The 26,243-nt window shown below is 40.1% G+C and overlaps 3 protein-coding genes across 4 annotated transcripts; all 3 read right to left on the minus strand.

The window, feature by feature from the left end:
• Nucleotides 1-835: 835 nt before the first annotated feature.
• slc39a8 (solute carrier family 39 member 8) lies at nucleotides 836-9,401 on the minus strand. Its single transcript, XM_068580616.1, has 8 exons — nucleotides 8,933-9,401; nucleotides 8,002-8,164; nucleotides 5,321-5,490; nucleotides 5,082-5,204; nucleotides 4,276-4,434; nucleotides 2,475-2,682; nucleotides 1,684-1,868; nucleotides 836-1,221 (listed from the first exon to the last, which is right to left on the minus strand). Exons 1-8 carry the CDS (start codon nucleotides 9,155-9,157, stop codon nucleotides 1,075-1,077), a joined length of 1,380 nt encoding a protein of 459 aa, XP_068436717.1. The 5' UTR covers nucleotides 9,158-9,401; the 3' UTR covers nucleotides 836-1,074.
• Nucleotides 9,402-10,710: 1,309 nt separating this feature from the next.
• On the minus strand, nucleotides 10,711-18,662 carry manba (mannosidase, beta A, lysosomal). The gene is made up of 17 exons (XM_068579668.1): nucleotides 18,422-18,662; nucleotides 17,893-17,987; nucleotides 17,698-17,803; nucleotides 17,431-17,604; nucleotides 17,028-17,151; nucleotides 16,469-16,638; nucleotides 16,131-16,241; nucleotides 15,801-15,952; nucleotides 15,584-15,701; nucleotides 14,920-15,006; nucleotides 14,545-14,712; nucleotides 13,957-14,175; nucleotides 13,462-13,626; nucleotides 12,988-13,132; nucleotides 12,733-12,875; nucleotides 12,013-12,270; nucleotides 10,711-11,416 (listed from the first exon to the last, which is right to left on the minus strand). Exons 1-17 carry the CDS (start codon nucleotides 18,608-18,610, stop codon nucleotides 11,192-11,194), a joined length of 2,649 nt encoding a protein of 882 aa, XP_068435769.1. The 5' UTR covers nucleotides 18,611-18,662; the 3' UTR covers nucleotides 10,711-11,191.
• A 713-nt stretch (nucleotides 18,663-19,375) lies between these two features.
• Nucleotides 19,376-25,861, minus strand: LOC137787335 (ubiquitin-conjugating enzyme E2 D2-like). Of its 2 annotated transcripts, XM_068579670.1 has the most exons (8): nucleotides 25,456-25,861; nucleotides 24,457-24,520; nucleotides 23,820-23,851; nucleotides 23,568-23,645; nucleotides 23,037-23,142; nucleotides 22,537-22,630; nucleotides 21,964-22,013; nucleotides 19,376-20,485 (listed from the first exon to the last, which is right to left on the minus strand). In XM_068579670.1, exons 1-7 carry the CDS (start codon nucleotides 25,477-25,479, stop codon nucleotides 21,965-21,967), a joined length of 447 nt encoding a protein of 148 aa, XP_068435771.1. In that variant the 5' UTR covers nucleotides 25,480-25,861; the 3' UTR covers nucleotides 19,376-20,485; nucleotide 21,964. The 2 variants fall into 2 exon arrangements, with proteins under 2 accessions (XP_068435771.1, XP_068435772.1); XM_068579671.1 differs by lacking the exon at nucleotides 21,964-22,013.
• Between the last annotated feature and the right edge of the window lie 382 nt (nucleotides 25,862-26,243).

Here is a 26,243-nt window from a genome sequence, read left to right on the forward strand (position 1 = left end):
GGCATCGCAGACCCTCACTGCGGTCAAGTGAGCCCACATCCGCCGAGAGCCTCAATTGCAATTCTGAATGCAAGTAAAATTACAACGCAGTCTTGTTCCGACTGACCCCAGCTATGTCCATGTATATGGCCTTTAGATTTTACTGTATAGTTTTGGAAAAAAGTGACTTCAAAGTCAGCTGTTTGAATATTGGAAAGTGGGACATTATGAATATCATTATGTCAAAGAAGCTGACTTTGAAGTCAATTTTCTCCAAAACTGTACAGTAAAATCTCATGGCCATGTACATGTGCATAGCAGAGGTCTTAACAAGATTGAGTTGTAATTGTATTTTACAAATTGAAGGATCTGTTTTTATAGCTGTTTGAATATTGTGATATTGGGAAATTACTTTTGAATACTTTTTGTGCTATCTTAACCACTGTAGACCACCATACCGTAACACCAGGAATAGACGGTCATTTATTTTCATGCGTGCAACGCTGCAGCATTGTTTACCTTATGATCCTTTAATACAAACCAAGATCTACTTGCAACCGCTCATCAACCAGGTTCAAGTACTTTGAACCGAGTCATTTAAACTGGTGATGGTGGTTTTTGTTACATTTCGCCTTATAGGACAGCTTTACCAAATTCGACATAAAAATACAAACTACATTCAAGAATATAATAAAAAAAACACTTACGGTCACAGACATCACAAAACCAGAGGTAAAACACTGCTAAAAGACAAAACAACAACTATGTAGTCACAAAACAAAGCTTATAGTTACAATAAATGTGAGATATTTCACACAACATGAAGACTGAAAAAATAATTTATTGTCTCCTGAAAAACACAACTTGATTAGAGTTCATACATCAGATGATTGTAAAGATTTTCCCTTTTTAATGGTGCAAACTTTCCACTAACTTAATTGTCAAAAATAGATAAAAGCATTATTTTTCCTTTAAACATTTTGGTTTTGTTTGTACAAAACATTCATTCACCTTCCCGCCCAGCCGTGTGAGCAGAAACAGAAGCAGCTCATTTAGAAAATATATTTTGCTTTCCAGTTTTTGTCCCTGGCCTTTCTATCCCAGGTTGATCTCTCCAGCAAACATGGTGATCAGCAGTATGATGGCGAACCCGGTGAGCAGCCCTGCGTTCTGGATCACGAAGAAGATGATCTTGGTGGAAGTCCGCTTCTGTTCTTTTAATATGTTGTCCATCTCTGGAAACTGAGATGAAGAAAAACAATCAGATATCAAAGATACAATGCCATTATTGTTTAACAGTCCACATAATGGGAAGTACAGAAACAAGAAGTGTGTATTGGTGTATTTGTGTTGCTAGAAGTATAATTTAGTTCCCATACAAACTGGAAACCAGAGAAAAGAGTCATTTGATCCATTGTTACAGTAAATATATTTATTACAGCAGCTTTAAAGATTTACATCTTCAGTAAGGATCAATGGACTTTGGGATGAGTGTCACTGAGACAGTGGGGAAGTCAAAAAGTCTTAAGAGACAGACTGGCATTGCTTATTTTGGTCTTTTCATTGAATCTAATGACAATAACAAATATATTAATTAACATGAACTAATACGAACAGAAGACCAGAGTTGTAAAGATGAAAGTAAAACATTTACCAGCAATCTTTCGCGTGTAGATGTTCCTGCGGTCGTGTAATCTAACTCACCATGTCTGCCAGTGCAATGTACAGGAACATTCCTCCTGCGATGGCGAAGATTGCATTGGGAGCAAAGTTGCTTCCGAGCAGGATGCCAAACACAAGACCGACGTAACACGACAGTGCTGACAGCAGGTTGAAGAAAATGGCTTGTGGGATGGTCATACCGGCATTCAGCAGGATAACAAAGTCACCTGAAGACAGAAACAAAACACCAAAATGTTAACCCAGCACACAGACAGTTGGAGCATTATTTTAAAAGCAATGCATTTTGATCCAGCTTCACTGGTGATATGTCATGTTTAAACTGATGAAGTACTGACTTTTCAGTACTTTATACAATTCTTTCTTCCATCTGTACATTTTTTTATTCCATCTGTATATTTTTATTCCTTCTGTATATTTTATTCCATCTGTAAATTTAATATTCTTTTTTTACGGCTATATTTTTTTTTCTTAAATCTTTAATCTGTTTATTACCGTTCTACTGTTTATTTATATTACTTGTTTCCTTTATCTTATTACTTATTACTGTGAGCAATGCTACTGTAATCTTGTAATTTCCCCCCCTGAGGGACTAATAAAGGATTATCTTATCTTATCTTATGCCATTCAAATGTAGATATATAGATGTCTTGGAGACACATTTGCCCAAATTCAGCCTGAAATATTGGGAATCTTTGGGAACTTTTTGAATCTCCACCAGAATCCCCAAATAAACCTCTTCAGATCGGAGCCATGTTGGACGGCACATGCTCGTAGTGACTGATGGGCTTGATCCGGGTCAGAGACTCACTCACCCAGCTCGTGGGGGAACTCCTCACACACGATGGCGGTGGACGTGCTGAACCCCGTCAGAACCGACACGGTGAACGAGGCGCCGATCGCCAGACCGTCGATGAAGTTGTGCACCGCGTCGCTCAGCGTGATCATCCACGCCACCGTCTTGATGCTGGAGATGTTTTTCCCACGCAGCCAGTGGCACATCACACTCGGCCCCTTGGCGCTCTGGAAGAGAGACCAGACGGGTTGAAGGCCCATTGATCGCACCAAAGTAGAGGCATATGCAAACAATGACTTTAGTGGATTCAGCGAGGCGCAAAAAGAAAACCCAAAGTTCAAATCAGCCAGAAATCTGAGGACAAAGTTGAAAATGTAGCTTTTGGCGTCTGATCAGCTTGTGAATGATCTGTACCTGGAGTGCCAGACTTCTTACAAACTGTGAGATAAACACAACCCACAGCATCTTTTTTTGAGAACCCTAGATCAGTAAATATTTGATTTGGTAGTGTTTTTCAAGTATAAACCTGAAAAGTTTCATAATATGTCTCCTTTCCGGCATTTCATCATTGATATTACTAAGATATGTAGATTAAAAACAACAATTGTGTCTTACTTAGCGGATCACTTTACTATTGCTGAATGAACTTGTCAGGGAATCAACTGGCTCATCTCGAACGAGCCTTTTACAATAAAGCACTATCAAGTTATGATAGGATTTATTGTCTTTTTTTTAAAAACATTTTCAATGTGGATTATTTTTTTCTTTACAGTTTTTTTGGACCGTTTCTTTGTAGTACTTTTTAAGTAAGTAATTAATCATTACTAACTTGGAAATACTTTCAATAATCTGTTAAACCGGCCGACAAACTACGAATGTCACGTTGCTGTCGCTGAAATCTGCTGCAATGTAATCAAACTTCTGTAAAGTCTTTAAAGTTTAAACAACAAAACGTGTCGGTCTTGGATCCACAGAATGTAACAGATACTAATTAATCAAACTGCAGGAAATATTTCCCCCATATGAATGTTCTGCATTTCACATCTGATCTTATCAGTTACAAACAGAAGGGCACAAGTGTTTTTAATGAGAAACCGGAGAGCAGGCGGGCATAAACACAGCCTCTGGGTCTTGGTTGAAGACAGGCGGCATTGACAAAACAGCCCTTTTATTGGCCTCAGCCAAACAAGGAGTCTTTGTGCTCAAGTCAGACAATTTCAGCATTTACCAGGAGAAGGAAGGATCCAAAGCCTTCATCCCTCTGTGACACTGGCACCGGTCTGTTTGTTGAGTATTTTGATCCCTTCCAAGCGAGACTCCTCCACATGACACGAGAGATTTCACCGTTAAACATTAACGGCGGCGCTAATCGCCTCGTGTCACTGATAACAGCTCAATAAATTACTCTCAAGTCAAAACTAAACATCTGAGCTTGCAGGTAAACCAGGACAAGGACATATTCTTTAATACTGGTCCCGTTGCCAACATTTAAATCTCTGCATGTAAGTCGCGTTGACACGGCAGATAAGACACTTTTAATACGATCCTGCATTTATAGTCCATGATGCGTCAAGTCAGGTGCTTCTGTGATAGAGAGCCAAATCTCTATCACGCACACAATGACTTAAGAGGACTCACTGTTTTTATTAGCTTATCTTTAAGACTACTCACTAGATAAACCATGATTTGAGTACAAGGGTGATTGCCGTGTTGGCTGACATGTGTGCACACAGGGTTGATCAATGCGAAGAGGCTGAAAATAAAAGTACAATTCCAACATCTGTACGGTTCAATTCAGCCAGGAGAGCGACCTCTGGTACCTGAGAAGCTACCGTCACCTCCGGGTTGGGGCTGCTCTTGTCTGTGGGGATGGTGTTGATGTTGGTCAGAACGATGGAGTCCTTTTTCTCCACTAAGTCTCCGTTGTGGAGGGAGTTTTCTTGAGGCCGCTCGGCAGGAGCGAAGTGGCTGTGGCCATGCTGAGGACGCCCGAGACAACGCAAAGTCAGACATGCGGGAGAGTTGAACATTGAGTCAGCCGATGATAAACAGAGAGGAACCTCGTGAATGTTTCATCAACTGAGAGGATAATCAAAATGTTTAAGTCTGCAGTACTTGATACAAATATGTCAAACACACGCTGGCTGCAAATATTTACAGTAAAGATTCAAAGCTACTACTGCTAATCGACTTAACGTCATGTTAAAAGTAGAGCATATTTCCCAAAATATCGTCCCGTTCATCTTCATTCTAACATTTCAATTCTCATGGATTCTTTTACCAATACATTTTTTTTTAGCGTCATGTTTTCTCGTTTTTTAAAAGCTCTGTTAGTTTAAAGTCAATAATACAGAAGCTGTGCAGTCGTACACATCTTTGATTTGTTGAAGGTCACAATCTGTGACCCTTGTGTTCATGATCCAGAATGATTTACAGAAACCAGAGGCAGAAATAATGTACATGACAGCCATAAAGCGTACCGGTAATTGCCCTCATTAGCAGCCTATTTTGCTCATAAATTCAGTGGCAGTTGTAAAACTTCAGAAAAAGAATATCTCTGCAATAAAAGAAAAGTGCTTTGAATCTATTGAACGCAGTAAACTCCCTCACCGCACTGATATCTTACCTCAACGTCAACCCGGAGAGACATTTTCAGTATCTTCTCCACGAAGAACAAGAGATAAAACCCTCCAAATATTCCAACTGCATTCTCCACGTAGTTATCCGACTTGGGATCAAACCCCAGAGCCTGTGGATTAACAGGAGAATGTTAGCGGCGTGTTAGAAAAGGAAACCTTTCTTTTTGAAGAGCTAAAAACACCCTCAGAACGTGAACGCACGTCGGCCGCTTCACGACTCACAAACCTCCGGTATGAGCTGGAGCACGGCGTTGGAGAAGAGCGTCCCGATGGCGAGGCCGATGAAGTAGGTCAGCACTTTGGGGAAATAAGCCTTCTTGGTGAAGGGGATCAGGAAGAGGCCGAGCAGAGACGCCAGGTTGATTATCGTGACGGCCAGAAAGCCATAACCCCACACTGTCAGGGCACAAAAGAAGGATTAACAGAACAATTTTTGTGGTGATTTTTATTGCGTTCGGCTTGTTATTGTGGTGTCTTTTGAGTCCTGTTTGGGAAGTTTCTGTTCTTTTTTTAGCTCTTTTTTTCCCTTATTTAATGAGCTAAATGTCGTAAATGTTCTTTTCTTCATCATTAAAACAGTTGTTGTTGCGGCTGCTTGAGTTGGTTATATGTCACTTTAACCTTTTAAAAACTGCCCTTTCCTGGAAAATGGCACAACAAACTAAAAAGGGTGTTTCTCTGCAACCACTCGGGCTATTTCAATATTACTTTTTTTTTTATAATAAAAGGGTAAACGTGATATTTTGTTCAGATGTGTAAATATAAGTCTATATATTAAGAGACAATGAAGATAACACACAGAGGAAAAAGAAAACGTTTCAGGTCGGCCAAGAAGAAAAACACTTTCAGGATGATCATTCGTGAACATTTTCTCTGCAAAGGTTGACTTTGATCAAATGAAGCAGAACAACGTGAGAGAGGATTTAGTACAGAGAAAATTCAGACGAGGACTCCAAAATTTGCATTGGGGCACATTTGCGCACATCTGTGACATTTTAATTTTATCATGTCCCAAACCGTATATTTCACTTGTATATTACTTATGGTGTTCAATACAGTTTCAAAGGTTTCAAGGGGGCTTTTGTTTCTCAAGAACGTGTTTAAAAGAACAAAAGGAGAAGATTTGAAAGACTGTAGAGGAATTGAGTATCTAATGAAAAAAAACCATTGCCCTTCCCAGTGCTATGCAAACATCTGGCTTGACCTCATCACCCTGCAGCTCTCTGTCACAGCATGGGAACCAGAACAATGATTGTTAAATTATCTTAGAAGACAGTGAGCAAGATTACAACATCACTAAATTCATCTACAACCACATAGCCCGTTTTTTAAAGTTTCTCTTTTTGTCATATTATTTTTCATTATTTGGTCAACCGATATCTTTTTAATGTGCATTACAGCCGAGTTACCAAACAGACATTTTAATTCAACTAAAGACGCAAAACTATTTATTTGCAGAGGAGAGAAGAAACAGCATGCTTCACGAACAACACACTGAACAGTCACAGTTGGTTGTAACTGTCAACAGCACCGAGGAGGTGGCGCTCGAATCCGAGAGGTCAGCGGCTCTGTGAGTCAATCCAGGACACGGCGTGCACCTTTATTTAGTTTTACTACTTTATCTTCAGCGAAGGTCAAAGGTGACACAGTCTCTTGAATGCTGTACAGATTGTGAAGACCCTGAGACACATGTGTGATATCTGCATGGTCTATATCAACAAAAATGGACTAGACTTGACTTTGAAAGTCATGAGTGGAGCAAAGTTACAGAGAGAAAGAGAGATGACCTCAGACGGAAGATCCAGATTCAAACATGAGGCTCCAATAAGCCGACCGAACACGTCCAGTCGCTAACGTTTTCATTTACTCGGAAACAAAGAGGACTTCAACATTGATGGGTTGACAATAGAGAGGATTAGCAGGAACTAAACCAGTAGTAAGATCCAGATACTGTAAAGTATCATACAATGGATACACTCAAGTAAAGTACAAGTACCGTACGTGATTATTCCACCACTGAACTAAGCTATAACAACATCTCTCATACTACTTCCTGTTGTGTAATGTGCGCGTACGTATGTGCCATGGATTGAAAAGAGTGCAGTGTGACAGTGTTTGTTGACTCGGCCTTTCATTCTGTGGACCATGTCGACTGATCGATGGGCTCAAGGCTGTGGCTCCTGTCACAGGGTGATCCGGCATGTTCACAGTTATTTTACTGGCCGTGTAGGATCTGTGAAAGCTGAGTGTCACCTCCCTTCAAGGGTGTTCCTCAGGGGTCCGTTCAAAATCTACAGAAACAACGTTGCTCATGCTGCAGGTGGGTCGAGCAGCCATTTATACAAACTCTATAACAAGAACTGTGACTCATTTTTTTTAAAACAAGACCCGGAAAGCACCATATTTCTTTTATTCCCATAGTTAGTTTAGTTTATTGACTTTTTGTGGTCCAAAAGCGACTTAATGGGTTTCAATAATGTGAGTAAAATGTAATGATAATCTAAATACTATCTAATTATATTGTTTCCTGTCTGTTGAGTCTAAAAAAGTCTAAAAAAAAGTTGTTCTTTGTGTCATAGGTTTAATCGATAGTTTTTCATTATCTCTCAATGAAAAGAGAGGGAAGATAAGAGACAGAGAAAAGAGAAGAAGCTCTGATTAAACTTTGCTTCAGATGAAACTTCAGCCAATCAGTGTTCAGATTCACATCCTCTTGTTTTTTTAGGGTTCACAAACAAACAAAAAAGGAAATAAAAAGGCACCGCTGTCCTCCAGGAGGACCCTCCATCCTCTGTGACCGAGAGATCACCTCGGCCAGATTCAAGGCAACAAACCCTGGTGAACTGTGAATTATCTGAGTGGCGGGGGTCTCGACAAATAAAGCTGCGTTGCGATGAAGCAACTCACCAGAGTAGTCGAGGGGCAGCGGCGCTTTGGAGTCGACGTGGGGGCAGGAGGGCAGCAGCACCTGGGTCAACACGGCGGGGCAGATCCTCCCCAGATGTCCCACAGTCAGCTGACTGACATTACTGAGCCCGAAGTGGGACAAGATCTGCTCCGCTGAGGGACACTGAGGGGCAGAAAGACAACATTAAAATACTTTTTTTTTAAAATTGTTTTTAAATCCCTATTGTGTCCCTAAAATCCTTCCTGTTTTGATTGTAATGCTTCTTTTTCTTGCATCTGTTTTTTTTTTTAAATGTATTTTTCATCCTTGTGTATTAAACATGCGTAAGTTTTGTTTTGAGGATTCATGAATGACATTATGAAGTTATCCTTATGCTATTATAAAGTAGAAAAGAGTAGAGCCGAGGTAAAACACTACTAAAAGACTTGTACACAGTTACATAAGTGTAATATTAAAGATCCCAATTCAATGAAGAAACATGTTTTGTTAATTATTGCATTATGAAATGCATTAATAAAGTTTGAAAAAAACAATAATAATCTTTTAATGATAAATATGTTTACTTGGTATAACACCGCTCATAGAAGAATTAATAAAAGAAAAGAAAATTGAAAATGTAAAAGCGTAAAACTGTAAAAACTATCAATAAAACTAAAATAATAGAAAAAATGATGATGTTCAACCTAATCATATAACTGCACATGCCAACAGATAACAGTCAGATTAAATATTAGACAGAATGTCTCCGGCATTTAATAACAGGTTAATTACTTTATAAAGACAACTAATTACATATAATAATGTGATAACATCTGAGTTAAGTTTTTTTCTATTTACAAAGTCAGTTTCACGCCATTATAAATCAATAATAAGCTCATTTCCATTCAGTATGTTGCGTAAATGATCATAGTTGAACATCGATGTGCTCACCTCCTGGCCTGCCAGTGGATTCCCTTCAGTTAATGCCTGAGATTTTCTGTCTGAGATTACCAGCAGTAAATTATCCAGATTCTCCATAGAGATCGATTGATTTTCACCATAATAGCGTAAAATGTTCTCTAGAAATACTTTCCCAAGCGCGTCAGTCATATTTATACTCTGAGACGTCGGAATACAAACTACAAAGCTCGTAATTAAACATATTAACTTAAACATGGCTGTTGTTGTTTTTTTGTCTGCTGTTTCCTCCAGTAAATAAATCCGCTACTTCTGCTGCTCTGAACGCATTTTACTGAGAGAAAAAAAGAAGAAGAAGAAGAAAAAAATCAAGAAATCCGTGGAGTTTGTTCTCGGTCCAGGATCAGATCCATGTTACAGTCGGAGCAGACAGAGTTAGCGGGTCTCCTGCAGTCTGAGTGAGTTGTGTTGAGGCAGCAGCAGCAGGTCGTGATGAGCTCCGAGGATCCGCTGACGGGACGAGCGGAGGCAGCTGAGGTTCAAAGATCAGTCTGCGGAGCCATGGAGGGAAAACATGGAGGGGACCGACCGCGTGCACTCTGGGGCTCAATGCTTTCTTTTGTGACCCACTTTCTCACTTGGAATGCAACGCGCTCACGTTAACACACACACACACACACACACACACACACACACACACACACACACACACACACGCACACACACGCACACACACACACGCAGACACACACACACACACACATACACAAACACACAGACTCACACACGCACACACACACACACACACACACACACGCAGACACACACACACACACATGCACACAAACTCACACACACACACACACAAACATACATACATACATACACGCACATACACGCGGACACACACACGCACACGCGCGCGGGCGCTCACTTGTGTGTGTCGCGCGTGTCGTGTGTATTCTGTAACTCAGGTGACTCAGTTTGCGGCTGTGACTCAATTATGAAACAGCTGGAAGGAAAAGATGAACATCAGACGTGTTTAAAAGCCGCGTCGCCCCCTGGTGGCAGCTGAGGATCACTGCATGTGTGTATCACGCTGTCAGTCATATATTATCTGCAAAGAGGATTGTTTTGTTGCTGCGGTTTACATTCTTGTTTAATCAAAACCCCAAAGTGGCCCAACAGGAATGCACGGCGGTTTTTGTTGTCTTTTGTTTGTCATATTTGTCTGCATGTTGTTGCATTCCTGTGCTGAGAGAATCTGTTTTACAGATCAGACAATTAAACTAATCAGTTGAATAAATCCTCTGCCTGTGTGAGAATAACAGTTGTATGTTTAGTTGTTTTTTTTTACCAAACTTTGTTTCAGCTGAGTGTCTGTTTCCTTTAAATTGATCAAAATCATTGAGAGAAAACTAAATCCGGAGTCACATTGCTTGTTTGTGTCAATAAAGCTTTTTCTTACTTTCTCGAAAGCGTTTTGCACCAAAATACCTGCAAGGTAAATTCCCTGTATGTGAAAAGCTTCTTTAAACCTATTTGTTTATTACTGCATTAGTAAAGCTCTTCCATGAAGTTGGAAAAGTTGAGAATAATAAACTAAAAGATATAAAGATCAGAATAGAAGATTTTATTTAATCAAAAAATATTTATTTTTGTAATTTGTATTTTACAAAACACTGAATTGCAGTTGATACAAGTTTATTAAATATTGATCAACATAATACAAGTATTTGATGTACAACAACAAACTATACAAATGTATACATTCAGTACAAAACACATTTACACAAAATATATATTTTGTCTTCTGATCAGTGCAGGAAATGAGAGAATTTGCCATTTCATTTAACTTAATAATTGAAATATTCATCTGTTCCAGCAGCTGAATAATCAAAAACGTGAGAGGTGTCTATCGGCTCGTTCACCTTTAGCAAAATCTCATTTCATTCCTTCGCCCGATGTTTTTCTGAGTGAACGAAGGCTTCACGTTAAAGTCTGCCGTCTGCCAACGTTTCCCCCCTGACTGAATACAGAGGGCCACCCTGTTGCCTCGAGCTGCTAAAACCACCTTCAATAGTTTCCTTTGTTTGGAAATGTTCAGGTCTAACCGTTTTCTGAGGCTTTTCTGCTCCTATGAGAGAAAAAAACGTTTTGGTTTCAGCAAGAAAACAAGTTTATATGTTGAGAAAATTGGTCATAATTAGCAGCTTGAGTCCCAAAAAGAATCTGTGTGTCAAAATCTCCGTCACAGTATCTCTTCTCAATTGCTGGCCGGCTGGTCTCAGGTCAGTAGACGTCCCTTAAAGACGTGACGCTGAGCGATCTGGAGAGTTCTGCGACGCTGGTGTCACGCCAAGCGGTGAAGCGGACCGTCCTGTTTCTGGAGGCCATCAGGAAGCCGTTGGAGCCGAAGCGTCCGGGGACGTTTCCCACATCGAGCCAGACGAAAGCAGCCACAGAGGCAGAGTGGAGGGTGACGCTGTAGCCGGCCTCATCCTCCTGCACCTTGGCCTGCAGGGAGAGAGAGAGAGAGACAGAGACAGAGAGACACACAGACACACACACACACACACACACACACACACACACACACACACACACACAGACACACACTTGGAGTCCACAATTTGTGGTCGAATAGTATTTTGTGGCTGAAGCTTCTTAAGACCTCGAGGTATCGAAGTAGCAGCCATTAAATTCTCTAAATGACAAGGAAATGTGATTCAATGCTTCCTTCCTTATTAGCAGAGGGAACACAGAAGCATCCTTTAAAAATAGAAAAGGAAATAATACTGTCCCACAATTCCTTGCGGCAGGAACACTTAAAGTGACGCACCATTTCTTTGTCAATTAGGCCCTTTTCAACATGTCATTAAATTGATGAAGTCATTCCAGTGACTCTGCGTGCACAACTAAATGGAACAGGGCCGTAATTAATGTTATTAACCACACCTGTGTTCAACCGGGAATGACACAGCAAAATGTCTGCGGTGAAAACGTCCTGTGACTGCCGCTGCCGTTGTGTGTTATCAAGTTGTCATTACATTGTCCTTCACGTCTTTCCTTGACCTCATGATGTTTTCCTTCGAGGTCAATGTGTGTCTTACCGTGATGTTGGGTCTCTGGAGTCCCTGAGCGTCTTTGGGTGAGCACAGGAAGTGGTGGTTGGTGGGACCCTGCTGGCCGCCGCCGTCCTCCAGGTGGAAGGTGAGCAGGCAGGTGAGGCGGGTGCAGCTTCCACATCCTGCCAGCAGGGCGGCGACTGGCTGTTTGAAAACGGTCGCAGCGCTGCCTCCGGAGACCGGCAGCAGGTCTGACTTCAGCGTGCACACCGGATCCAGGTCAGACCAGGAGAACACGGACACCTGGTCCAGAAAAGGACAGACCGGTTTCTGCACACGAGTCACACAGTTTGAATAAAAAATAGCCAGTAAAGGTTACTAAAACGGAGGAGGTGAAGATACAATTCAATAGAATATATTTTGTACAGCACAAAATCACAAATTTGCCTCAGGGAGCCTCTACGCACCCTGAGAAGCGTTAATATCTTCATGTTGAATGTAAATAAGTTGCTTATTTTGTGCAAAATCAATGAGAAACCTTCTCACAAAGAACTGAAACAAATTTGGGAAGAATAACAGGAAGAATAAGTAAATTAGCAGCTTAAATCCAAATATCCAAATATGTACAGTACTGGTCCCACTACGCTCTATTGTTATAACTCCAGTGTTAAATGCACTTCTGTAAATTGTCGTCGTAAGCGGTGTGGACAAACTGCCTGCACAATGAATGCAATGTAAAGCGACAGTTTACAGTTGAAACCGCACCACAGCCCTGAGCTTCAGGTCGTGACTCAGGTCGGAGACGGCGTAGATGAACAGCGTGTCGGCGTCCTCGAAGCCGACCGGCAGGACGTCGGCAAAGAAGTTCTGCGCAAAATAATGCAGCATTTTCCACTTCCCGCCGAACTCTGCACACACAAATACATTATTATTGTGTTGACCGTGAACATAGTTCCATTAAAAAAGACTTTGCTCGATGCACTTTAATCAAAAATGTGTGCCGTGTGGGCGTTCACTCACCGATCGATGACCAGGAAGGCGCCTGCCAAACATCGTTCAGCTGCCAGTAGAGAGCGCCCATAGTGCGACCTTTGCCCTCAATGATCTCACTCTGACTTCGCCGATAAAACTCAGTCTGTGACTTCACACACTCGGCCTGCATGACCTGAACATGAAGCGTGATCATATAAAAGTATTATTACTATTAGTCATTCATTGAAATACAATGTGGAAGTGTAAAAGGAAGTATGTGATGCCAACCCCATGTTCACTTATGTCTCACAGTTTTGGAACATTATTTATTTAATAAAAAATGGCAAAAAGTCTTTCCAAAATACTGCATTAGGACACCAAGACTCTGAGGAACTCTGCGATTTGTTATCTCAAACTTCTAATATTGGGAGATTTCTGAAATAATTGCATTTGATGGGTTTGGTGGTTGAAAGGAAGGGGGTTATTATTTGACACACGTCCAGGGTAGTTTGTGTGTTTTACCTGAGTGATGTAGAGGGTATCGGTAAATCTTTTCAAGGGATCTGTGGAGTTGGGCAGGTTGAAGTGTAGCGCAGCCTGCAGTAACATCTGCTGGTTTCCATCCTCATGGTGTTGACGGTGGGAAGAGAAATTACTGTTGTAGCTCCAGTCCTCTTTGATGGACACCTGAAAGATCACAAAACAGACGGAAACTTTACGCCACCTAAAAAACAACGACGATAAATTTCTTTGGGGTGATGGAAAAAGTCAGCATCTACCTCTCAAAGCCTGCTTTTATAATCAGCTCACTATTTCATCACGGTTTCATTTGATCTAGTTTTAGCCTAAGAAATTTGTTGGATGTGAAATCCAAAAAGTATAACAATTAGCACAAAAGATATCCAAACACATCGAAAATTCCCAAGATAATTTTAAAGAGGATAAACTCTTCATTAAAAGAGTTCATCCTCTTTGCTTTAAATGTTCTGACACCACTGGAAAGGTTTATTCAGTCACCGGCAGCAGCGTGGAGAAGGACGGCCAGGACTGGAAGCCGTACTCTGAGGCGAAACGCGTTCGAGGGAAAGTCCTCCAATCCCAGCAGTCCAGAGTGTAGCTGTAGAAGTGGGTGTCCCCGTAGTGCGGGTCGTAGGGGTTGGCCGCCACCCAGCCCTCCTGCTCCGATTCAGCCCCGTTTGTCGGGCTGGAGACGAGGAACGGGCGGCTCTGGTCCTCCTGAAGAGAGAAATTCAGATGGTCACCATGAAGCATCTCTTAAAAACATGAATCCGGGACTAAAATGATCTTGTTCCTGGACTTTGAAGTTTCCTTCATATGTTTCTGATTTCTTTTTATGCTGATGATGGTCTCCTGTTTTATAAGTTATGGTTAACTCACTTTTCTTAAATGCAGGAGTTCAAAATATAAACATGTTAAACGTAAAAAGGTTTCAACCGTAGACCAATTTGAAAATGAGTCAGCTGATTGGACTCACCGATTGATGACAACGTCACCCGCTTACAAGCATGTTACTATTTTAACCATCAATTATCTATTGAAAACTTAAAATATTTTCTTAGACATGACGTATAATTTGACTCTCACCTCTTGAACGACTGCTTTTATGTTGTTCACATACAGCGTCACATAGTCTTTCAGGTATGTGGGTCTCTGAGAAACTGGGATGTTGAACCAGTCGGTTGCCAGAGCAGCTTCGTTCTCGTTGTTTCCACTCCAAGTGATGATGGAGGGATGAGACTTGAGGCGCTGGACCTGAAGAGATGCAACAAAAACCTTTTGAATGCTTAAAACTAGCTTCAAGTGCTGCAAAAATTGATGTATTTTATGGTATTTTTAAAACGTGTTTTGGGTGAATTGTCATGTTAAATGTGTTTTTGTAATCTTTCCATGTGATTATAAAAAGTCTCCAGATAAGACACCTTCCATAATTAAATAAAAGTCGATAAATACACCGCTCACCTGTTGGATGACTTCTTCTCTGACTGTCTGTATGAAGTCTTCCTCAGTGGGATACATTGCACAGGCAAACATGAAGTCCTGCCAAACCTAAAGACACATATCTTAACACTTTGAGTCTCCAATATGTTCACAAGTAATGACACACTGACAGAAACATAATTATCTGCCAAGAAACACTCTACATTTCTTCAGTACTGTTGTCACAGTGATGATTAAAAGGGACGTTTACTTTCTGATTCATGCTTTATCTGTCTATGAAAACATCTGTCTCATGTTTTGTCTCTCAAGCTTTACAAATACATTGTTTGTACGTGGACATTTGCTCTGAGCGTGAAAATGAACTGAACATTTTGACAAAGTGAATCAGCGCTCACATTTAGTTTGCAAGAAGAAACACAAGCACTGACAAGAGTGCAAAAAAGTCTAAAAGCCAATTACAAAATAAAAACATCAATAAATTGTGCAGACAGCAATGGGAGGAAATATAATTGTGTGTATGTGTGTGTGCGTGCATATATCTATCTATCTATCTATCTATCTATCTATCTATCTATCTATCTATCTATCTATATAAATATAAATAGATATAGATAGACAGATAGACAGATAGACAGACAGAGAGAGAGCTAGAGGACATATATATATAGAGGACGCTGGTAGTTACCATGATTCCCATCTCATCACAGATGCTGTAGAAAAGATCCTGTTCATACACTCCTCCTCCCCAGACCCTGAGGGCGTTCATGCTCGCGTCCACGGCCGACTGCAACAAGTTCCTTAAGCTGCGAGACAAACAGAGAGCAGGTCGGTCCACTCGGCCGGACTCAGAACAAATAAGAAAAAAGGTGTGGGGGGGGGGAAGCTTTTCAAACTAAACTCACACAGCAGGGGTCACGTGGTCTTGGAAGGAGTGGGCTGGTATCCAGTTGGAGCCTTTCAGGAAAATTGGTTTCCCGTTGATGCGAAAATAAAAGCTCAAGCCTGGAGAGCCGACAACTGGCTCCTGGACAAGTTCCACTGAGCGAAAATACACCTGCAGGAGAGGTTTTCATCAAACACTGAATCACACACTCATTTAGTTGTTTTTCTTTCTTTGTAGCTCAATAAAAAGATTTCCGTTAGAAGTAGAAAAAAGATGCCCCAAGATTTCACAGTACAGTGCAGCTTAAATGCCTAAATAGCACAACAGGAGACCGTTGGTGAACTCTGACCTTTGACTCTGTATTCAGGATCCTGAACTGACCCTGGAAGCCTCGGACAGTGAGACGATAAAAGGGTTGGTCTCCGTGTCCGTTGGGCCACCACAGCTTCACCTGGCTGCTCTGGAGGAAGAAGGAAAAGCTCTCAAAACCTCTGCACAAGTGCGAAGAAACAGACTCACTGCTAGCGCAACACACTCATATGAGGTTACACTTCAGTACACATAGCAATACATTTAAACAGTCCAGCCGCTTTAAAACAATTCACGACTACGTCTTCGAAGAGCACAGGAGGATATTCCTCTCAGACTGGAAATCTAAACACTCTTTGACCAGATTGTATGGAGTACCGTGTTGATGTTCAAGGTGAAACTGTTCTTGGTCTTTCCTGGGAGAAACTGTGTCTGCAGGATCTGCTCTGAGTCCAGCTCGGGTATGGAGAGAATGATTTGCCCTTTAGTTGTCTGGACCGCATCGACGACCAGCTCAACCTGGACTCTCCACTGAGCGAGGCTGAGATCTACACAGGCAAACAGAGTACATGGACTATAAATAAAGACGGAAAAAACACAGATTAGATTATTTAATTTAGGGTGAGACAAAGTAGTACTGAAAAAAAAGGAAATGTATTCTGAAAATGGGACTTTTCAAAATAAAATTCCAATCTTGGCTCAGCTGCCAGCTTATTAGAGACCCCGAGATAAAACTAATTCAGTTTAAAACAACAGTCCTGCAATTCATACAACTTCATGAAGGTTGTGATGAAACTGTCTTTGTGGACATTTTACAGGGGGCAGTTTGTGGTGTTGTTGAATTAAATGGCATCATGCTGCCTCAAATCCTCCCTGTCTATGTGCAACAGTATTCCTTAGTTGTTGTGCTTGGTGATGAAGAATAGAGGAGACGTACCGTACAGAGGAACAGAGGAAACCTGGATGAGCTGCAGGACATCAAACGCCTCCAGTCGAACTCCCTTCCACAGGCCCATCGTGGGGAACGAAGGGCCCCAATCCCAACTGAAAGAGCTCTGCTCCTTCAGCACAACAGAGAGACTGAGGTTTAGATCGCTGTTATAATGCGGGTGAAGGTGACGACGGTGTGAGACTGATTCTACATTTATTAACCTGTGTGCTCCACTCGGGACATTTTTGGCTTTTTGATTCTAATGCAAACATTTGGCAAAGGTTTTTCGATTTTTGGAAGTTCAACCTCATAATAAAACTATAATGAATATTTTAGCCAAAATACAGACAGTCATAAAATAAAAAAATGAAATGTTTCTGATTTGACTCATTTGTTTCACGGTTCTTACTTTTCTGATGAAATTGACGTGACATTCCCCCTTCTGGACATCTGGAGGACATTCAGGAGGAACTCTGTAGGCGGAGTGAGCTTTCCTCCGCTCAGACGCATAAAGGACCGGAGACGACAAGCTCACTTTCAGCACATTCTCCCCGTCCTTCAGCAAATTGCTGACTGGGAAGTCCTACGCACCAAAAACAGATGAAAGAGAGCAAATGCTTCATGTGAGAAAATGCATACAGTGCATCGTGAACTGCTTGTTTCACAGTGAACATACATATCTACGAAACATGTTGTCCGTCTTGCCGACAGCGTGTCCATTGAGCCAAATCGATGCGACAGTGTCAACTCCGTCAAAGACCAGCAGCGCCTTCTGACTGGCTCTGTGGATGAACACACAGGTGAGTCAGAAACAGGAAACAGAAGATGCTCTAAGACAATCACATCATACATTATAAATCATCAAACCGACCTGAGCTGGGTTGAGCCGGTGAACGTGGTCGTGTACGTCCAGTTGTCAAAGGCAATCCACCGATAAGACACATCGTTGAATCTGAAGTACGGGTCCTGAAAGAAAAGTACAACATTATTGACCTTTTTTTCTACTTAATTACTTTCAGTACACACTGATACATTACTGACCCCTACTGCTGAAGCATGTGATGATATTTTATGCCAAACAAAAGAGCAGTATCCAGGATTTACAACACTTTGGCCTAAAAATAAATTACTTATAAAATGTATAACTAATTTTAGTTTATCTTCTTTATTTAATTATATTGTCTATACATTTTATAAAACTACAACCCAGACGTGTTTTACTTTTTTTTATTCTCGTGAAAAAATATTTATTTAATATTTACTTGGTATTTATATCTCAACATATATGTACAACTATATTTTTATTTATTTTTTTGCATGTTGTACTTCCGGAATTAAATAGCATAAAGGGAGTTGATCTTGACAACATGTAGGTATAAATCAGTAGTTTATTCACCAACCTGGATAAATCCAAGTTGCAGTAGAGCTGAATGAACACATCCGGGAACTTCAGCGGGCAGCGACACGGAACCGTCGGAGTTTGAAAGACTCCATTTACCGTTTAAACTCAGAGCGACTGAACCAAGTCCCGATGAAACTCCCCAAAACAAACACAACACAACACATGTAGAGTTTACACCCAGCGTCATAGTTTTTTGTTGAATATTTAACGGGAATGCTCTTCCGAAGTAGCATCTGGGTTTTGTCGTGAACTGGCTTTTCCGGGTTTGTCACGTGAACCCCTCCTCGTGACGGTCATGTGATCAGAGTCTTCGCGCGAAAAAAGTTAAATCCGAGAGATTTCAAATGTGACGCGCAACAGCTTATTGTGTGGAATCCAAATTATAACATTTTTAAATAAAGAATAAATAAAGTAGTCTTGTAGTAAATAAGTTATTAGTACTTTGATAATATTGGCCAAATCACAAATGTTACATTATTGAAAATCTAAAAGAATACTGTTGCAGTTGTCCTTGGTGGGGGAAGAATAATTCATTATTCAAAAGCAGTTTTTACGAAAGTAAAATAATTTCATCGTGTTCAAATAATGTTACAAGTAAAAGTGCCGCATTCAAAGTCTACACGCAATTATATGTGCAAACTGAAATTATACTTTTGACAAAATTATATGGTAGTTTTCCTGAGGGCAAATACAAATATTCAAAGTCATTAACCTCATTGGAATTTAAAAAGTATCGGGAAAAAAAAGATTCCTGAAACATTATAGACTTTATTAAGACAGCTGACGGCGCTCCACCTTTGTGTTACAGGCACAATGTTTATCAAAAGGATGAATCGGGGATATAAATGCTAAACTAAAAAAAGTGACATTGAGGACAACTGTCTCCAAGAACCTTTTTAAAACAAGTGTCCACATTTGGACAGGGGAAAAAAAACAAAAAAACAATACCCGATTTGTTGCATGGTTTTAGGTAACTTTATTGAAGGGAAAACTAAAAAAGAAACAGAGCCACAAGTTGATTATCAACCATTTGCTTTGCATTATTATTTTAGGGCTACAAGAAGACAGTGTTCGATTGGGTGCAAGACTAATAGCTCATCTACTTGCTTCTAAGTAATGAAAAAAGAAATAGAAAGCCTTTTGAGGGGAACCACATTTCTTCCAACTGTTCAGCCTTACAATCCATTTAAATTTTTAGAAACACATCCGATATAATAGCCTACTTTTATTAACATGCATAAAATACAACATTGAAGTTCTTATATTTTGTTTCCTTAACATTGATATATACTGCTGTGCTTCTCTGGACACACACTTTGATAGTGGAATAAGATACACTTCTTTCCTCTGGTAATAGATTGCTATACTAAAGATCAGAAGAACATACTGACATCACACCAGTCCAGGAGGATGCAGGAGCCACTAAACCAGTTTTGCCAAATATTTCAGATTGGAATTTTTATTTTATTTTTTAAATCACTTTCAAAAATGAAAAAAACAGAAATGCAGCAGAATTTCATCAAATTGAAACTTTAAAATTCAGAGTTTACAGGTATGGCAAAAGACAGGCTTTTCTGTAAGTGCTTTGAGAAATCCAGCTTAGAATAAAGTAAATATCAACTCGCATAGAATGCAGCGAGTCAACCAGCTGGATCATAAACGGAGCGAATGGTGTTCAGGAGACCAGTCGCATCAGATTCTACTCAGTGTGCGCCGAGTAAACGTCATCAGCTCAAGAAGAGCGTTCAGTTTTTTTAGTTGTTTTTTTTAAAAACCTTTTTTAACTCCGTATAAAATGGGAGTCGAAACTTCACAGAAAACTGGCACGTGTCCTAGAGAAAAAAAACACTATCTTCTTATAAGCGCGCAGGAGGAAAAAGGAGGAGAGTAAAATGCTCTGATTAACAAAAACAAAAAAAAAGAAAAGAAAAAAGTGAAAAAGTAAAACAAAATCCTGTATGTTTGTTTTGTTTGAACCAGCAACAACATTTTCCACCAGCTTTCCAAATGATGCAATCACATTGCATATTTGTGTGTCCAGTCTTTTGCCATTTTGGTGTATCTGCAAAGAGAAGAGAGAAAAAATGAAAAATTACTTTAGGAAGCTTCAACCAAACATTTGATAACGATCGCTTTATAAATCTGTATTGTTTTTTGTTTTTTTAAAGCACTTTGCATTAGTAGATGGATAATAACAAATACACTTTGAACGAACTAAACATTTTAATTTGATAACTGAAATACTTCTTTGACAAAGGATGATTCTATTTTTGCCAAACCAAACCATTTCATGCTGGAGTTAGTGAAAATGTTTACATGCACAGAAAACTCAGCTTCTCTGTTACAATAATTAAAAAGCTCATTCCCAGAGGATGTAATACTTTAAAAGAAAAAGCATTTTAATATGAAGTACCACAATGCTATATTTCTATAACGGTTAACGAACCACTGAGAATATATTTTTAGGCTCGTTTTGCATGCCGGCCTAAATTTTACCTAAATAAATGAAGATGTGCATTTCTAGTAATTGTGGAGAGTTGAGCTGCAAATATAAGTTACGTTTCGTTAAAGCAAAAATAGCAAACATTTTCTGGTTGCAGTTTCGTGGTACACGCGTTAAAAAAATGCAACTATGAACTGAAGATCTTTCCGTTTTGGACCTCAGATTAAAACTAAATACATTCCATAGTGTCAATGATGGGCATTTATTGTTTTTCTACAAGACAAATCTTCTAGGGAACAGTCTGAGGATTAATTGCAACCCTGATGGTTAGCATAACACCTGGAAACAAAGTCAAATGGACCTTATCGTTTATCTACTAGGATTCTGTCTCAGACATCATAGCTCATGAATGCAGTTCCGTTTGTCCTTGAATGCACCATCATGAACCCCTTTTCAGTCCGGTCCATGCTGAGAACAGCTTTACAACAAAAATAAAATAAAAAGGCAAACCCATTATGAACTGTGACGGATCATCAATCTCAAGTATCTCAAAGATTAAAAATTACACTAGAAGGGAATACAATTTGAAATAGTTATGTTAATACCTGCCAGTGGGCCATAACGATAGCTGTAGGCATATTAGGGCAATTGCACTACATGCACAAAACATATGTCCATATATCTGCAGTCTTTCAGCTGTGTTTAAGAACAACTTTTTAAAAAGACAAGTAGTTCATTGATGTCAAATTGGTGATTCTGGGCCTTTAAACCCTTGGTGTTACTTTAAGATCCGTGGGAACTGATATTTACGCAACAGAAGGGTTGCAGGACCTTTTGAGTCAGACTAACTGGATTCTCAGTTCCCTGGCCCTCAATAGCAAGAGGCCATTTTATCTGTGGGAAGAACACCAATAGGTTGGGTTAAAATCTTCTCGTAAACGTTTAAATCTACAGCAACAGGCTTCATCCACAGGTTATGACGTAAAAAAGATGGACTCAAGAGAATTACAGTTCCGTCAGTGAGCCCAGAGCACCCCAAACACAACAGTCCAAACCCAGAACACCAGCCAAGATGCAGCACTGGCTCTTGCCCTTACCCTAAAGCAAGGCATACTTTGTTGTCCAGTCCTGAGCTAGTTTATTGTACCTGACAGAGAAGAAACTATGTTACATACTCATTCAACCCGGCATCTGAAGGTCGCGCTTATTGTGGATAATAAAATCATAACATACAAATCAGCTGCCAGTTTAGTAGGTATATCTAGCAAGGAAAAAAAGAAAGCAGTAAAATGCAACAGTGCTGCAACAAATCATTCATGAAGGTAGTTTCAGCTTCACTGTTTGAGAGGTGCAGATTTGTGGTCATTTTGGAGGCTGTAGTTTGGGGTGTTGTTAAAGTCTGACGCATTATGCATTTCCATTATTTTGTCCACAGTTTATTTCAGTGAGAGTAGGCAAAACAGCAAAACAAGCCGCCGCCTCCAAATTCATAATTAATTTGAAGTAACAATTCTCAATAAAGTGATGATTGGGCTGTTGCATTAGATTGCATTGCAGGTGTACCTAATAAACTGACTTTTGAGTGTAGAATGCAGTTGTTCCTTTTAGGGAGAGAAAATAGGTTGGTTCATATTTAGAGACAAGTTAAAAACGCATGTATTCACACTTACTTCGAACTATCTGTTTTGTAGATTTGTGCGATCTCTGGCACTAGTGGGTCATCTGGGTTTGGGTCACATAGGAGTGAGCAAATGGAGAGAAGAACTACAAGAAAGAGAACACACACAACTATTTTTTCAAACGAGGACATTAAATACCCAATCCGCATTTTAGCCCAACTACCAGCCTCATTTGAATGAAACTGAATGTGTGACAGTTATCTACAAATAAAGAATTAACAAGACCCTTTCCGGGGCACAGTATTTACATTTAATAGCACAGATCTTATTTACCAGGTTCAAAGTGTTTCATTTGTTAGGTGTCCACAAATCCCATTAATGAAAGTACAACATTTTTCTGGCAAAAATTCCAAACATATTTCACAGCTTAAATGCAGGCATGTCTTGTTTTGTTTTTCTTGATAAGTATTTAGCACGTCACAGACTGACGTCATCTAATAGTTTACTAGATTGAGGTTTGAGCACATAGTGTTCTTGATGACGGCCCGTACCTTTAGAAATAGTAAGCGCAGGAGACCACTGTGATCTGAGAATATCCAGACAGATACTGCCGTTACTGTTAATATTTGGGTGGTAAATTCTTGTTGTAAATGCAACCTAGAAGGAACACAAAAAAACAAAACCGTGAGGACAGGTATGAAAGGGCAAACAGCAGGTCAATGTTGTGTAATAAAAATTCCAACAGGGAGAGATACTTGACTTATGACGCTATCAACTACTGGAAAGACAGGTATTACTTCATGAGGGTTGTAAACAATCAAAATAGGTTCATGATGCCAAACTGCGTAGCTCCGTTTTACTTAAGAGGAAATGTTTTTACAAAAATATGTACAAAATTAGTTTTTGTGTACATACCATGTTTGAAGCGAGTTCCTAATACTGAATAGTTAATATTAATTCATTATTTAATGTTGTAAACAAGACTTATGTCTGTTGTATGGGGAGGTAAAACAGATACATCACCAATGTATCAAAGCGAAAGAAATGAAAAGGAGTCTTTGTTGGGGAGTGAATCAGTGTACCTTGGGGGGTTTGAAGGGGTAGTCTGTTGGAAAATGAATCGTCAAGAAGAAAACTCCTCCCTGATATGGACTGTCACTCTGAAAGGAAGAAGAACATTTCCATATTTTTGTATAGAATAAACTAAAAACCACCCGTTCAAAGCGTCTCATTATCAAGTCAAATGTTAACCTTTAAAAAAGAAAGCCAGGTACACCATCATGCTGCTTTGAAGTAAAAGAGACCAACAATTATGTCATAAAGGATCTACTTACAGGTCCCATGATTGTGGCTTGCCAGTGAAACACTGCGGAGAACAGAAAGTAGATGTCAAGAAACAGGGAGAGGAGAAAGTATGTTACAAGTGACACCAATTCCCTTTGTAAAACATTTATTATACTTTGTGGCGGTAATGTGTTCATTTTACTATACGTTCTATTACTCTATTTAGGGTGGAGGTATTAATGACCAGTGTAATCAGTTCTTAGCACGATATCTACATCCATTTGTCCTTTTCAAGTTAATTTAAAAACAAGATATCATTTCTGTTAAGTTCATGCTTTCTGTTTTGACACAGTTTACCCACCAAACTGACGGTTAAACGATTAGTCAATTGGCAGAAAATGTATCTGTGACTCTTTATGCCGACTAATTGTTTTGGTCATTTAAAAAAGTAAAAACAATGTATTTTTGCTTCTTAAATATGAAGATTTATTGTGGTTATTTTTCCAACTGGAAGAGTAGTAAAACAGTTGAGTTTGAGTCTTTTGTCTGACATTTAGAAACCAAACGATTGATGAAGGAAAATCATCTTTAAAAAAAAAAAAGACAATCAAGAGACAAATATGCAGTTGAAATATTAATATTAATAATTTAAAAAAACAAACACAAAAGCAGCCCTGAGACACTTACTGTCATCTCCCACTGGGCCAGCTGAGCACTGTGCTGGGGGGTCACGAGCCAGGTCATTAAGCTCCTGTAAGGAGAAGAAGTTCAGCACAATGAATCAATTAGACTACAGTAAGCTTCACAACCAAAACAACGATGTTTAAATGCCGACCAGCACGTAACATCCTCGGCATGAATATTGTCATCTTCTCCTGCTCTGCGCCAGCTCGGGGAAAGAAGGGCCCTCTTGTTGTCATCACCCCCCAGTTAATACGAAACCTGAGCACGTGTACTACAAACCTCTAACGTTCACTTTAGGGCCACGGTTACGTCAGAGTGAGGTGGAGGCACAGTTTCACAAGAAAGTTTATGAGTTTCCTTGAAATAAGAACCTAATAAACAGCAGAGGGAACACTTCGGGGGTGTTTACTCTGCTCTGTCCCCGTCAGAACATACCCTGCGATGTGCAATGGCACCGAACAAACACGATCACATACCAGGGCAGCGCATCATGATGCCGGCTCCGACTGCTAACTCAGATGTGAGTCACGGGTTCTGGTAACGATGAGTATCATAGCTGGTAAAACACGTTTGCTCTATTTATTTTTTATTTAACGATTAAAAGCCAGACTCACTTGACAACAAAGATCAGTTGAATCATAAGGGGGTTTACGTAAAAAATAATTAACTATTGGGCAATCCATGCGGCCTCTCTCTCTTTTTAATCCGTCATTTGACTTCGACCAACACACGGAACCTGGAACCGAAACTGCTCGTGCAAGCTAGCACAGCGGTGTTAGCCGAAAAGACGTGAAGCTACATCCGTAAAACTATCGTCAACACACTCAACCCCCTATACAAAAAAAACCCACACAAAATGACTGTCCACAAAATACAAACTTAAGGCTCATTTCACCGCCATGTTTTCCCTACCGGATACAGTAGTTGGTAACGGCTGTGTGGGGAGGCTAGCGCGGAAAGCGCTACTCACAGTTAGGTCTAGGTTTACGGCGTCGTCCTTACCTTGTGGATCCGTTTCAAAGCCATCTTCTCGCTCGACGCTCGTTCCTGTTTGATTCCAAAGGTTGTCCGATCCACGCAGAGAAGGCCAACCGTGATGTGCCAGGGTGATTCCGCTCTCCGTTAAATAATGGACGCCGGGTCAACTCAACGGCCTTTCTTCTCGAAGCTAGCGGGGGTAAAACTACGTATGCGCGGAGTTGGCGACAAGAGATAGTCGGCCCAACAACAGACGTGAACGGTTGTCCTGTGGTAACCGTCGCTTTTCCCGGTAGTTTCGAAGTTTATATGGGATTATCCGTATTTTTTTTCACCCCTTGGTTGAGGCTGAATGAGTACGCGTGCCAGGTGAAGTAACCCTGGACGACAAAAAAAAAGCTCCTCTGCCGTTGGCCAACTAGCGGCTGTGTGCGTGCATCGGGGGCTTTATTCTGGGGAGGCGGTCCAGATGGCAGCCGGATGACGGGGCGGATGTGGCGATGCAGTCAGACCGGTCCGCGGTAACATCAAAATGAGTTATACATTATTTAAAAATTAAATTATGAATGTTTTTTTTTTATCATTACCATAATAATAATTTAAAAATAATGTATAATTCATTTTTATGCTGCCACACGAGGAAAAAAAACCCTACAAAATAAAACAAAGTGGTGGAATATAACTAAACTACAACTAACTAACCATAATAAATTAGAGTTTTTTTTTCTTTTCTGCTAGCTATTGATTTGATAACTTTACTTTCAGATTAATATTATAAAATACAATTTTCAATCCATATAACGCATAGCATA

This window comes from Clinocottus analis, unplaced genomic scaffold (assembly GCF_023055335.1).
Source record: "Clinocottus analis isolate CAN_PGR_092001 unplaced genomic scaffold, fCliAna1.0.p SCAF_17, whole genome shotgun sequence".
Taxonomy (NCBI): domain Eukaryota; kingdom Metazoa; phylum Chordata; class Actinopteri; order Perciformes; family Cottidae; genus Clinocottus; species Clinocottus analis.

Excerpts from the sequence above, each read along its gene's own strand:
- slc39a8 (XM_068580616.1), bottom strand. The coding sequence starts at position 9,157 with ATGTTTAAGTTAATATGTTTAATTACGAGCTTTGTAGTTTGTATTCCG. Across the intron at positions 5,491-8,001 it reads GCTGCCCCTCGACTACTCTG|TGTGGGGTTATGGCTTTCTG; the intron begins GTGAGTTGCTTC and ends GTGCCCTGACAG. Across the intron at positions 1,869-2,474 it reads GGAGTTCCCCCACGAGCTGG|GTGACTTTGTTATCCTGCTG; the intron begins GTGAGTGAGTCT and ends TTCTGTCTTCAG.
- manba (XM_068579668.1), bottom strand. The coding sequence starts at position 18,610 with ATGACGCTGGGTGTAAACTCTACATGTGTTGTGTTGTGTTTGTTTTGG. Across the intron at positions 17,152-17,430 it reads ACGTCAATTTCATCAGAAAA|GAGCAGAGCTCTTTCAGTTG; the intron begins GTAAGAACCGTG and ends GTTGTGCTGAAG. Across the intron at positions 16,639-17,027 it reads TTCCTCTGTTCCTCTGTACG|ATCTCAGCCTCGCTCAGTGG; the intron begins GTACGTCTCCTC and ends TTGCCTGTGTAG.
- LOC137787335 (XM_068579670.1), bottom strand. The coding sequence starts at position 25,479 with ATGGCTTTGAAACGGATCCACAAG. Across the intron at positions 23,852-24,456 it reads TGGCCCAGTGGGAGATGACA|TGTTTCACTGGCAAGCCACA; the intron begins GTAAGTGTCTCA and ends TGTTCTCCGCAG. Across the intron at positions 22,014-22,536 it reads TACAAAACAGATAGTTCGAA|GTACAATAAACTAGCTCAGG; the intron begins GTAAGTGTGAAT and ends CTTCTCTGTCAG.